The 14,216-nt window shown below is 40.4% G+C and overlaps 1 protein-coding gene across 1 annotated transcript in view; it reads right to left on the reverse strand.

The window, feature by feature from the left end:
- The window catches only part of LOC129351056 (E3 ubiquitin-protein ligase NEURL1-like), a 110,371-nt gene that overhangs the window by 18,771 nt on the left and 77,384 nt on the right, over positions 1 to 14,216 (reverse strand). The window contains 4 exon segments of the mRNA XM_055019830.1: positions 4,691 to 5,012; positions 5,101 to 5,243; positions 5,246 to 5,283; positions 5,285 to 5,339. Of these exon segments, the coding sequence (XP_054875805.1) occupies positions 4,691 to 5,012; positions 5,101 to 5,243; positions 5,246 to 5,283; positions 5,285 to 5,339 (558 nt within the window).

Here is a 14,216-nt window from a genome sequence, read left to right on the forward strand (position 1 = left end):
GAGAAGTTTCTGCTTCAGCCTTTCGACATCAATCATGTTTGAAACATCCCTCGGAGTCATTCATCACTCACCTGCTTCCTGTACTGACCTCAGATCAGCCTCAGGAAGGAGAACAGGTAATGAACCATCAACCCTAAAGAAACGTTACAATCAGATTTTCATCATAAATATTTAGCAGTTCACATGAATTATTGGTGTCGTTCCCTGAGCGCTTCAACTTCTTGAGAACCATCATCTCAGAGCAGCGTCTTCGTCCTCTAGATCTACTGTCCTGCGGCTTCTAGATCATAGATGTCAAACTCCCGTCCTCCAATGATTGGAGGACGGGAGTTTGACACATGTGCTCTAGATGCACTGAGCTTCTCGCTCCATCTCTAAGGCAGAACCCAGACGGCCTGAGAAGGAAACTCACTCTGAGATCTATTCAGTCACTGCCTAGAACAGTGACTGATGTTTTGCTCAAATACGATTTTTAGTTCAAATACCTGTTTGATGCAACTGTAATCAGACTTTGCTGTTTATGGTCCCAAAGCGCTTTGAAAAACTATTGGATATGAATCTGAATTACAACCAAGATGTGGCACAAATCAAAGTATCCCGGACACTGGAAAAACGTTGCTTATGGGTCACATTTGTCTGTTGTGTGACCATAATAATAGACAAGGGTAGCAACATATGGTGACCAGTAAGTGGGAAGTTTCACCTTTAGGCTCAGATCTCTCTTTCCCTTGACAGACCGATACAGAGCTGCTCTCTGCGTTTCTCTCATTCATGAACAAAACCTGGAAATACCTGAACTCCTCTGCTTGGGGCTGCTCTGTCACCAATGCGACAGCATCAAGATGTGAAAACTGTCCAAGAACACAATTCCAAGCCACATTCATGCATCAGACTGATGATGTTTGCAGGAAGATTAAACCGCCTCCCTGAATGGTCGAGCTCCCTCCCTCTCTAATCTATGTGTGTCCTGCAACACGCATGAATCAGATGAGTGGTTAATGTCCAGACCTTTGCTAAACTTGGCTGAATTCGGCCTTTAGGTTTTCAGACTTTCTGCTTCACAAAGACTCAGAAACCAGAGAGCAGTGAACAGAGGCAGTGGGACACATTGGAGGAGCATTTTGACGTGTCTGGCCAGCGCAAGAAGCTCAACAGCTTACTGCCTCCTTAAGTGGATAAAACTATTTCAAAAGGGAAAGGCTTTCCCCCCACTCTTTTATCATTTTTGTTCTAAATGTGAGGCAAAATGGATGAACAAACTCATCTTTCACCGGGAGGAAGACGCTGTGAGTGAAATGGCTGATGGGAATTGGCAGATGAGGCTTTCAGGGGCCGTGTGTGTTTGAGCGCTCGTGTGCTGCATTGTCCTCGCTGAATGGAAGCTCAGCTACAATCCAACCACTAATTTACATAATGGAAGGGCTGCAGCGAATAAACAGCATGAGAAACCCAATCCAGCTTTCCAATCTAATCCAACTTTACGTAGCGACGATTACCAAATACTAGAGCGGACTGATGAATGTTTTCCGCTTCAGCAGGAAAACACTGTGATGCAAATAAGTTTATTTCAGTAAGGAGTTAAAGCTAAATGTTCCTCAGCTTTTCGATAAATATGTTTGATTTGTGTTTCATTTGAAAATCTGAAGCACAGATCAGCTCTCCTGGAGTCCATGAGGAAGAAAAGGGAGAAACCGAGGAATATGGCCTCAAATGTCAGAGCCGCAGGGCTTTTCCAGCGAAAGGGAAATTTCATGGAGCGTTACACACAGAAATGCGATGTAAAGAGCTGCTGTGGCTCATTTTCAGCATCACAAAGAGGCTGAGGCTACTCTAGATGATGAAGTCTATGCCAGTCTTTGGTAGCGCTCCGCTCCTCTGCACAGGCCCCGGTTTGTGGGGCAGATGTGATTTAGATGCCCCCACCCTGAGAAGCAGGAGTCCTCCCTTTCTGCAGATTGCCCAGCATATGGCCTGATTGTAAAAATACAGTGGAAACAAAACAAGAAGGGGCCTGGTTTCTACACAAATGTGCTCGAAGCTGTTTTTCTTCCAGTGATCACAGGTTCAGGCTCAAAACAAGGATCGTTTTGAAGCCTTTGTCATCCACAAAGAGGCCAAAATTAAGAATTAGAGTACTGAAGGTTAACATGAACAAGGCATTTATAATTTTTTTTGTTATGTTCATTTCCATGAAGAAATAAAGAATATTGTTTTAAAAAGCCTGAAAGCAAAAAATTGAGCACAGGACCACTAAGAATGATTTCACAGCAGGTTTCATGTCACTGCCTGACAACATGTCCTCTGAAGACAAAAGACTTGAACGCAAAGTTGGAGAGCTTGAAATTTACAATTTCAAGGAAAATGTATATGTTAGCAAAGAATGAATGCTTAAAATAAGGATGGAAAAATGCATCTTTAGCTCTTTAATGAAGCTAAACATGCAGGAGAGTCATGTGAAGAGAAGACTGAATAATTTAATACAATGTTTAGACATCAGCAGATGTCTGAACTTTGGTGTCAGTGAAAAAAACAATAATTTTTCTGTCAACAGCTAAAGACAGGGACAGACTTTATTAATGTCATCGTCCATACGTTGTAGTACCTTTCTGTTTGACTCCAAATACGCTTTTCTTTCAAAATGTGTTTTTAATATTATTTATCTGCTTTGAAAACAAGAGAGACCAACTGTGATTTAGATGTGTTTTCAGCAATAAAATATGACAAAGACGATGAAAAGTATTATCTTTGAACCTCACATATTCTTTTGTTATTTGGTCACTCTTAAATGTTACACATCAAACAAGTTTTAATATTAAAGAAAATACAAAGTGCCTTCTTTTGTTAAATCAGAAATTAGCTGTTATTAACCCTACATATACTTATGGGTCAGTTTCCCTGTTGACTGTTACCTTCACAATAACAAAAACATCACATAGAAAACTTGTCTGACCATATGAAGTAAACTGAAAATACACAAACACTTTTACATCACTTATAAGCAGCTTCAGCTTATAAGTGATGCATTACGACCTGCGGCCGAATTTCACAGCAGCAGAGGAGATGACAGCATTCAATGTGAGCATGAAACCTCTGCTATGTGATCCTGAGCGGTCTGTGTGGTGTGAACACTAAGCCACACCGTAAGCCCCCCATGCCGGTTCTGAGTAAACACCGGAGCAGAAACAGATACGGTCACTTCCAGAGAACAATGCGCTTGCAGTCAACAAGAGAAGATAAAAACAGGCTCTGTCAACGGCACAAATTTTGGAAACACCGAGGTGAGATAAAAATCCTCAGATCCTCCCAGACAAAGAGAATGAAGCAACATTATTCAAGTTTCACAGGTGCAGAGATTTCCTGCCAGTTTCTTATGAGGAAAAATGAAAATCAACTTCAAATTTCCAGCATTCAGAGGAATATGCAGGACATGTTCCAGATATATAATATTCTTTCAGTTTATAGTTTGTGTGGAACTGTTGACATCACTGCTGATTTCATTCTGCTCCCATTTCACCGTTAAACCTGCAACTCAGCCATTTTCTTTGATGAGGCTCAAAAGAAACACGAGAAAAACCTGAAATTAAATGATCAATGCTGAGCATTGAAACTGACAATGATTACGATTGAATTGAATCAATCTTCACTCTAGTTTCTATTATTAAAATGTCTAAATCACTCCTCACAGTGTTTTATGTTTGTGGCAATGAAACTGCAACAAGTTGATATTTTGTGCCAGTCTACTTTGAACAGAGCAATATGACGAGTTTTATCAGCGCAGCTTTGAAAGACCCAATTTCTCTGCATAAGGCCGGAGTGACTCACTCTGACCCTGAAGGGCCGATGAACTGCAGGTTTTAGATGTGGCCTTGCTCTCACACAGCTGATTTAAATGACTAAATTACATCCCCAACAAATCTTCAAGTTCTCCAGCACACTGGACATGTTTGATTCAGGTTTTTTGACCTGGTTGACATCTGAAGCTGCTTCTCCATGGATGTGGCTTTAACTGGTTCCACCCCAGGCAGATTTGTCTTCATTAGTTGATCCGTGTGGTTGTTCCCGATTTCATAAACACTTCAGGGGTGGTACAAGCCGCACTGAGCCATTTATCACGTGCGAGCCATTTGATTGACAGCAGACTCCGTCTGTTGATTGGCCCATGATTTATGGCACTGGAAACTCCAAACAACAACATCTAAGCCACCGCAGTGGACCGACGGACACGGCGTCTGCTATCGAGAGCCGCTCAGTGTGGAGGAGCGTAATTATGAGCAGCGCCAGGAACAGATGCGTCAACTTTTGGAAACTGTGATTTAGCAGCGATGCAAGCAGCACATCTCTGAGAAGAAACAACGAACTGAGAAACAGTGAGAACTGGTTCAGTTCTAGAGTGAGACAATAGAGAAATGGGTCAGAACATGTAGGACACCGACCTTAACCCCTACTTTGGGAACCACTGTTTTAAGGCTACTGTTGTAACAGACGGAGGGTCAAGAGGTTATTATCAGATAACCAAACTCTATTAATTTTGGTGGAAAATTGCCTTCATTTGGGGATGTTCAGTCAGAATCCAATCAGAAAAACTAGAAGGAGACTAAGAAACTTCTTCTTCTGTTAACTATGGTTTGAGCACATGCAGGAAGGAGGTTTTAGTTTATCTGTTTGGGTGGATTGTTGTTGGCCGTCTTACTGAGCAGCTGGACTCCGCGGGTCAGACCGTAAACATCAATGAGGGCCCAGAGCGGCTCCGCCGTCCGAACTCCGCTGAAGAACAGCATGGGACTGGACTCGTTAATGCGGTAGAAGACCCTGCCCTTCTTGTCGACCCAGAAGGCGATGATGTTTCCCTCGTTGGCAAACTCTTCGGGCAGGGCTTTGGCCCAGAAGCCGCTCTGGGACACCAGATCGGGACAGGCGTACTTCGGCAGGTTCTCGGGGTTTATCCTGGAGGGGTCTTTGGAGGTGAAGCCCAGACGCAGAGCTCCACTCCAGCAGCACTGCTTTTTAGTGATCTGAAAGGAGAATAACATTCACTTTTACTGACGTCATTTATAAAAAGGGAGCTCATAGCAAATAGCTTTAAAAGAGGTCAGGAAGTACCTTGAGGCGGACTTGCTCGTACAGCGCGATGGGCCTGTTGCTGAAGGTGATGGCGTTGCAGCTGGCCTGTCTCTTGACGGTCTTCTGGGCCAGGTCCATGACTATTTGGGATCCCTTGGTGTTTGGATGGAAAAGGAGCGGCTGACCGGGAAAGGTCCGCCGACGCTGCCGCACTGGATGGGACCTCTTGGGTTTGTGGTGACATCGGTGCGACGTGGACGGGAACGGGCCAAGGGAGTCTGAGAACACAAACAGAACATGAACAATGAACATTAGGCTGTCAAAGTTTGTTTTTACTTTGGAATGTTTCACAAATACAAACAAACTCCCACATCTTTCAGTTTTTACAAATAAAAATGCGTTTGAAAACAAGCTCCTCTGTTTAACAACTGAACAAACAAACTGACAATTGAGCATAAAATGTAACATATTTCATCTACTTTAAAGGTTTTATTTGACCAAAATTGTCATTTTCCAAAGATTTTTGAATTTTGATCATTTCCATGTTGGTTTATTTATGCTCAATAGGTCTCAACATATTAGTTTAATCCTTTGTAGTTTATTTTTATGCTTTGTGAATTCATTTTTTGAATAATCAGTGTTTTTTTGTCTGCTTGGTTTCTTGATGAGTCGTATTTCATCGTCCTTTGTTTTAAATAGTTTTCCCTGTTTTCCTCCAGCAGCAGCTGTTCCACATCACCTCTGATTATCTGATTGAGGCTTTTTGTTTTTAATTGTTTCTTTGCTCCACTTCCTGATAACCTTGTTTCAAGATCTGTAAGTTTTCCTATTTTCGTAAACCTCCAGCAGGCGTTTCTCAACTGGCTTTCTAAAAATAACAGACATGTCATTTCTGCATGAAAAATAAAAATGTTTTCTTTGCAAACCCTTATAATTGAGCTTTTTAATCAAGTGCAAGCATAGAAAAAGTCTGTGTGTTGTGGCGTGGAAGATGCAGCGCTCATGCATTAGTTAGGAGCAACATGCACTGGGGCCGATTTTTACTGAAATGCAAAATTAACTTCTAGAACTGAACTCAGGAGAAAACTGTGATTTCTTCCTGGAAGTTTAAACGTCTCCCTGAAAGTTTTATTATTATGACTTTTCAATCAATCCTGTAGGCTAGCATTAGAAACATTGTGTGGATTCAATCCAGGCTTGATTTCCTTATTACAGAACTAGATCTTAAGGTTTGGCTCATTTTTAACAATATTTGTAATGAGCAAAGGAACATTTATAAAAATGTTAAGTGTTAAATCTGAGAGAAGGAACCACAAAGCCACTAAATCTGTATTTGCAAATCGTGGACGAGTATCGCTTTGTTTCCACGGTCAGTGAAAACCACATATTATTGGGAAGCAATCAAAGTTGAGGTTTTAATATTGCGATGCTGTTTAAAAGTGGAACTTTGCCACAGTAAGGCTACCTGGTAGAAATTACACACAAATAAAGAAAATAGATGTGATAATCATAAAATCATTGTGATTTAATGTGGGCAAAATCTGGGTATGCAGGGCAGCTTCAGAGCCCCAAACAAAAACCCAAAACTCTCATTTGACTCAATCCAAGTACAAAAATGAAACAATTATATTCAAAGTTCTCCCACTGCTTTGTTGGATTATAGGCCTATTCAGAGCTACCATCATCCTGTTTTATCTCCTTTCTGATTGGCTCATTTCTGTGTGGAAAATAGTTTTTTTCAGGTTTGAGATTAACATGCTGTTGAACTTGGATCCCATAAAGCAGTCTTTTTTCTTTTTCCCATTCCAGTGCATGTTTGGATAACCATCTATGGAAAGAAGAAAATGTGGATTATAAATCAGAAAGATCCAGTGAAAGATAATATGTTTCTTCCTTTATTGAAGTGTTAAAGAGAAAGCCGGGGCGTTATTCTCTCCTCTCAGCCGCTTGCCTACAAAAACACGGCTGCAGTAGAAAGAGTCGAGGTGAAATTATGGTGAATGTTGTGTTTATGGTTGTGTGGATTCAATCCAGAATTGCTCTCCTTATCACAGAGAACTGCTAGATTTTAACAGAACAGCCCAGTGGTTGGGCAGATGTTTCTGTGGAGACCCGATAAGAACTCGGTGCCAACCGTCCCAGAATTCAGCTTGCTTTATGCCCTCTCCTCTTTGTCCAGTAATGACCCTTTGCACTTTCCCCCTCGTTACCATTTCTACAGTCCAATCTGGCGGCAAAATAATAATAATAATAATAAAAAACAGAAGACGCCGCTGAAGCCTTTTGTCTTAAGCAGAGCCAACTCTGAGCAGCATGCATGTGCTGAATGAGGCGGGGACACGTGGTGGCAGCGCGGGCAGATTGAGCTGAATGCATTAGCCGCCTCTAAAGAGGCGCAGCTGCTGTGGAGGAAAACAGGCTACGTGTGAATTCATGTTCCTTAGCAACCCCCTTGTATCTGAACAGCTCCCTCTGCAGCCATCAGTTGGGACGCAGATGCCTTTTGTTTACTCACATATATATTTATAGACCGAGAATCTGGTCATCTGCAGCTTCTCTGTCTGTTTTGTCTGGAATCTGATCAACATCACTTTACAGAAACATCTCCCTTAATAACTTTAATGCTCCATTTTAATCAACCTTCTAAATGTCTGTGGCTGATATATTCAGAATTACAAACAAAATTACAAGTGCACTAAAGAGCTCATATTAAACTTTTCTGCAGAGTTGAGTCTTGGTTTCCACAGTGGAGGTTCAGGTCTCAATGTGGGTTGTAAAATATCAAGTGAGTGGTCCTTAAAGGTTCATTTCCACTGTTCAGTCCGCTGTAATCGTGTCCTCAGAACATCCGGTTTGATTGGAGGTGTGAACGTAACTGAAGCGACGGGTGTTTAAAGTGATCCACGATTAGTTGAAGATGTCGGCCTGAATATGTTAAAATGTTACTATTAACTAAAACCGTGCTGTTTGTGACACGTCAAGAGTCAATGACTTAAAAAAATGCATATCTTATTCTATATTTTTCACCCTTAGAGGTTGTAATTTTTTCACCGGTGCAATGCATGTTGGGTTTTTAAAATCTGTTCTGTACCGGGATCTACAGAGTAAACACAGGAAGTTTGACGTTACCAGAGTTATTGTTTGTTTGGTGTAAATTTAGACAATGTCTCGCTGTGTGTAGGCTGTAATTAAAAAGAAATCAAATAAATAGTTATTTATTTTATGGTGAATCTGGATCATGTCCCACTGGGGAAAAAAGAAATGAGAAAAAACCAGCAAACTTCCAAAGGACCCTCAGTTTCTCAACTCAAAGAGAGAAAAGGCTCAAAGTGACGATTTGCATGACGATTATCCAACGAAAATGGAATTTTCTATTAACATATTTACATTCTAAGTCCAGTCTTTCTTTACACAGTAATGTAAGCATAGAAAGATGCAATGCCCCCACCACGCCACTAGTTGGTGCTACATTCTTTGAAACTAAGTGTGGAGGCGTAAAAAAACCTGGAATTGTTGTGGCACCTGTTGGCGTTGTCAGTAGTTTATGTCTGTTATGTCTGTGGATTGTATGAACATGAGCTACAGATTCCTTAACAGAAAAGATCCATTTATTCTGTTCATGAGAAAACGGCACCAGTACGTTTTGGGGCCGTTGCACTCTGGAACCTGTTCTCAAACTGCCGTTGTCAGAAAAAACATTTGCTTTTCGTGTAAATGTACACTGCAAACACAACAATGCTAAAATTGTTGTTGTGGAAACAAGCTTTTCTCCAGAAGACTTTGACTCAAAACAAGCTAAAAACCAAATCACGTGTCGACAGTTTTTATCCACAGAGCCAGGCCTAAACCAACATTAAAAGTCGTCTTTATGAACTGATGTGATAATGTTGGTAACCAATTTAACAACGTTTTTGTGTGTTTTATTCTTTTTGTACTTTTAAACTGTAAACAATGTTTGGAGGTTGAATTTAAATCCTAACTTTCAAGTGATGAACTATGAATATCAACTGATTCAGTTTGATTCAGGTGAGTTTATAACTATTTTCACAGAGAACTGACTCAGCAGAACCAGACGGGTCAAACCTATTTTGATTCAAATAACAGGGTGAAACTCACACTGACATTTCTAAGAAATATGCAGCTCAGGGAAACAAAAAGCTAAAACTGGCATCACAGAGTCAGCTGTTCTGTAATGCAGGTAAATCATTTCCATTCATAACTTCTTAGTACTTACTTGGGTGTAACTTTCCAAGAAAAAGAGGCAAATAAAACCATTCAAGAAATAGAAGAAAAGACATAAAAGGTGGCAAAAATAGGATTTACAAAGAGTCTTACATAAATGATAAAGGAAAGAAAAACAATGTAGAAACTAAAATATCAAATTCAATCTATGCAAGTTTAGTGTGTTGCTAAATTAATTTTCAGATGAAAAATAACCTTTCAGAGAATAGGACTTGTTAGAGACTAGACTAAAACTACAGTTTGGTAGCTCAGAGAAAAACACCCCCATCCTGTTCAAAGTGCTGCTGCAGCTTCATTTGTCCCAACTTACGTTGTGAACCGGTCCTGCAGCAAAGTCTGCAGCTGAAGTCTGCAGCTGCATCGAACAGTTTGTTGAATCATTTTACACAGAAAATGATGTAATTGACAACAACACACCTCAAAGAAAGAAAAGTTTAAAAATATATACAAAATCTTTGTTAATATTTTCAAAATTACAAAGTAAATTAGTTTTTAGCATTAATTATGAAAACTTGAGAAAAACAGAACTTAAATGTTTCTTATTATATTAACAGTTTTTTTCCAGAAATTGAAGGCAGAATTAATTTAGTGGAGAATCAGAGAAAAAATACATGAACTGAACTTTTGAATACAGAAAACACAGGATGAAAACATGAAAAAATTATGACAACATCTCAGGAGCTCTGTGAAGAATTCAAAGCGTCTTGTTATTTAAACTGATTGTAAGAGAAGAGAGACTTTTTCCATGCCACATTTAAAATGTTTTACAGTGTTTTTTCACCTGGGTGTTTTTACTGTCAAATGATTTTCTATCGTTCTCAGGTACTTAAATTGTTCAGACACTCAAACCAGATTTCCTAGTTTGCTTTTGCAAGTTATGTGTAGCGACAAGCCAGCACCACCTAGCAGAAGCGCCGCCTCCGGGCTCTGAGTCAATCTGTGTTAAAATGGTTTCTTTCTGCTGGAAGAGGTTCTTGTTTCAGAGATTTGACCTCCAACCAGCTTTAACTAGTTTGGTCCAGGTCATTTCAAACGGTCCTTGTCAAACCTTAGGACTAGATGAAGTAAGATTTAAGTTGATTCAGGTCGTGAGCCAGAATTAGATAAAATGCCAAACCAGATGCAGTTTCTATGGAGAAAAAAACCAAACAAACAGAGGAAACCTGAAATAACAGCAAATAATGCAAATTGCAGAGAAGAAGTCAGTGAGGAAAGCAGGTCTAGACAGTGGATGGATGTTTGGTCTTAGATTTGTTTGTTTCTATTGTCTAACCAGTTATTAGTGAATATTCAGTCAATTTATTGATTCTAATGTAATTTTAGATGGTGCTAGTTTCCACTGTGTTTTGAGTTTTCCTTCCATCTGTTCATTGGTTCCCACTAACCTGGGATTGGGTCATGGGGCAAAATGTACTGGTGTGATTATTTTTTTCTAAAATAATTCAGTTATTGTGTTCATTTCAGTCTTGAACTTAATTGAAAGTTAATCCTAAAAAACACAAAAAAGCTGACTCATTTTTCACTTAATAGACAAAGAATAATTCATTCCACAGACTGAATTTGAAGCCATGTTCCTGTTTGTGCTGAACATTAGGTTGATGTTTGTTGAATATGTAGGTTTATGTAGGTCAATACTTTGGGTTTGGGTTAAAAATGGCCTCTGTCACCATCACAGATCCTGCACTCTTTCATTTTCCGTTAGCCTCGATCGAATGAGGTTGAACACGCTCAACTGTACAAACAGAACAATATAAAAAACATGTTCACTACAACATGTTCTCTTCAAGTGCCTCTCAGTATCTCAGAATATTATCAAGAACTTTCTGACCTCAAATGATATAATTGACACAGTCAACATTTTGCAAATCTCTAAACTCTTAAATTGACATTTCTTCTAAGACTGAGGTCCTCCTTGTTGCTTGTGCATCTTTTTCTACCACACTTTGTCCTTCCACAAAACTTTCCATGAATATGTTTGGACACCGCACTCTGTTAACACGCTTTTCATTAAGTCGATATTCTTTCAGTGACCAATTGTTGAGTCTGCAGTTTTCTCCTCCTTCACATGATGCGAAGGCCAAAGCGTGCTATAGCATAATATTTCTGTATTAAAGATCAATTTTTAATCAACCTCACACTTTTTAATCTGAATTTAGGATTTTCATTAGTTGTAATAATGAAAATTAACAGAAACAAATAATCTATGTGCAGCATGGGTTTCACCCTAATGAACACAATATCTAAAATAAATGACTATTTGAATTATGTTTTGTTTTTTGGGGGTTTAACATGCAACAGCAGATCAAGCTTCTGTCAGAAATCGTTTCCTGACATTTTGCCCACACATGTTGAACCGTCTGCTGCCAGTGTTGAGCAAGCTCTGCACCGGTGACAACAAGCTTCTGTCAGCTGATCATTTTAGGCAAATATGTAATAAAAACATTTTTTTTTTTTTAAATAAATGTTTAAATATTGTTAATTGTGAGTTAATCGGCTGATGTAAAATGATGTAAAAAACACAATAAACAGGCCAGTATGTGGTGAGTACATTTTCCATTAGCTGTTCATGAGGAATCCTTTTCCAATAAGATCTAAAGTTTCTATCTGTGTTGCTCTAAGCAGCTCACAGTGCCAGTGTCTCCAGTGGGCAGGTTGGTACAGAAGGCAACACTGTCCCACATTGCCACAGTTACGCCTAATTTTAGCCCCGTGAAAAAGGTTGCGTTATTCATTCACTGCAACCTATCAGAGCTGGGGACGTTCAGGTAGCCCACGTGTCGATATACTCTGCACTTGTTGCTATGTAAAGCTCGGATTAACGCTCATCCGTGGAGACTTCAGTGAAAACAACACACACCGAGTCTGTGTGTGTTCATCAGAGCAGCTCATCTTAAATCTTTAATCCATTTAGGAACAGGGAAATAAGCTGCGTTGGGCGTAACGTCAAATAACAGACAAAATCTCACAGCACTGTAAAAAAGCAGCAAACACACACAAGTCAGCAAAGCAAAGTAAGCTAATTTCATTTTTAGAGCATATCTTAGAATTAAAATGGATTAGGTGCTTCACAACTACACAAAAACACAAATTGCAAACAATAAAGTAAATATAAAATCAATTAAAGCTGCAAGCAGCCTCGAACGGCCCTCGCAGCCAAGCGCCGCTCCGGCCTATTGCCACCGCGGGGTACTAGCAACCGTCGCCTCACGTCAGCCACCACAGAAGCTCTCACGCAGTTTTCAGCTCCTCCGCCCGCACCGCGGAAGCTGTTGCTCAGTTTCCATCAACGCTGCGCACGTGCTAACACAGAAGTTGTTGCGCAGTTTCCACGCCCGTCCACCAGGCGGTACGCACTGATGCGTTTGGAGGCGCTCCTTGACGATGCAAAAAATGTGTGCAGATTCATTGGTTTAGCGAGGAAATATAGCTGGCGGATTAATGTAGGACGCGCAGTGGAGTCAAAATATATTTTCAATGCTGTTGTTCTCTTTAGAGGTCAACAAAGGTCATACGTATCCAATTTGGCGTCAGTCGGAAGATCCACGTGTAATTTACAGCCGATCATATGCACATGGCGAAGTACGACAGTTCGTCATTTTTCATCATTTTCAGCTGTGTTTCTAAAGCACTCTATTCATTGTTGGAGTAATTCTTACTCAGAGTGGCGAATTACTGAAATGGTTTGTAAGAAGTAAGAAAACGCTACATTTACTGCATGATTTAATTCAACAAAATTATCTGAGACATTTCTATCCTTTTAGAAATTTCATGGCAACGCTCTCACAAAGTTTTCGCGCCCATCCGCCCGTGGATCTGTTTTGTCATTGGTGGAGGAACACTGACACCTACTGGCGAAATACTGATATTGTTCTTCATCCTGTTTATCTGCTGTTTCATTTGTGGAGCAATACTGACCCCAAGTGGCGAATTACTGAAATGGTTTATAAACACCAAAAATAGGATCAAAATCTGAACTTCAATCTAAAATGGCCGACTTCCTCTGGGGTTTAGACCACGGCTCCAAGAGACTTTTTTGTAAGTCCTGACATGGTACACACGTGTACAAAGTTTCGTAATTGTAGGCTAAAGCATGGCTTGGGGCTGATCATTTAAAATTTTCTAGGGGGCGCTATAGAGAAATTAGGCCACACCCTACAAATATTGTGATGGATTCCTGTCGGGGAGTGGATGAAGATCCATCCTTGTGAGTTTGGAGCAGCTGCGCCCAAAAATGTGGAATTGAGAGCCAAACGTATGGCGATGGCGTTACAGGTCACTTCGCCACGCCGCCACGCCCAGCTGCTCCATCGAAGCTGGTCGGGGTTGGAATCCTCAACACACCAACATGTCTTCTGTGTCTGGGCACAGTTTCATGTTGATGAGGTCAAAGGGGTCAGATAGCGACCATTCAGAGTAAAACATGACACTTCCTTTTCTCAGGGGGCGTGGCCTAAGTGATGTCATCATTCGACCATAGGGTATTGTAGGACACCCGATGATGATCAATCACAGTAACTTTGGTGCCTCTGTGAGTTTCTGTGTAGGAAATATAGCAGTTTATGTTTTTATGGCGTGTAGGTGAACTTTGACCCCTGCTAACCCCCTTTCAGCATTCTCAAAAACTCACCGTTTTGATAACTTCAGATGGGACATGCCTTATTAACGGACTGACCGAGTTTGAAGACGATCAATCAAAATCCCTAGGAGGAGTTCGATCAAATACGGAGGCTGTAAACGGCAAAAATGGGGTCAAAATCTGAACTTCAATCTAAAATGGCCGACTTCCTCTGGGGTTTAGACCATGGCTCCAAGAGACTTTTTTGTAAGTCCTGACAAGGTACACATGTGTACAACGTTTCGTAATTGTAGGTAAAAGCATGGCTTGGGGCTGATCATTTAAAATTTTCTAGGGG

The sequence above is a fragment of the Poeciliopsis prolifica genome, unplaced genomic scaffold, assembly GCF_027474105.1.
Source record: "Poeciliopsis prolifica strain line A6 unplaced genomic scaffold, Auburn_PproV2 SCAFFOLD064, whole genome shotgun sequence".
In the NCBI taxonomy this organism is placed as follows: domain Eukaryota; kingdom Metazoa; phylum Chordata; class Actinopteri; order Cyprinodontiformes; family Poeciliidae; genus Poeciliopsis; species Poeciliopsis prolifica.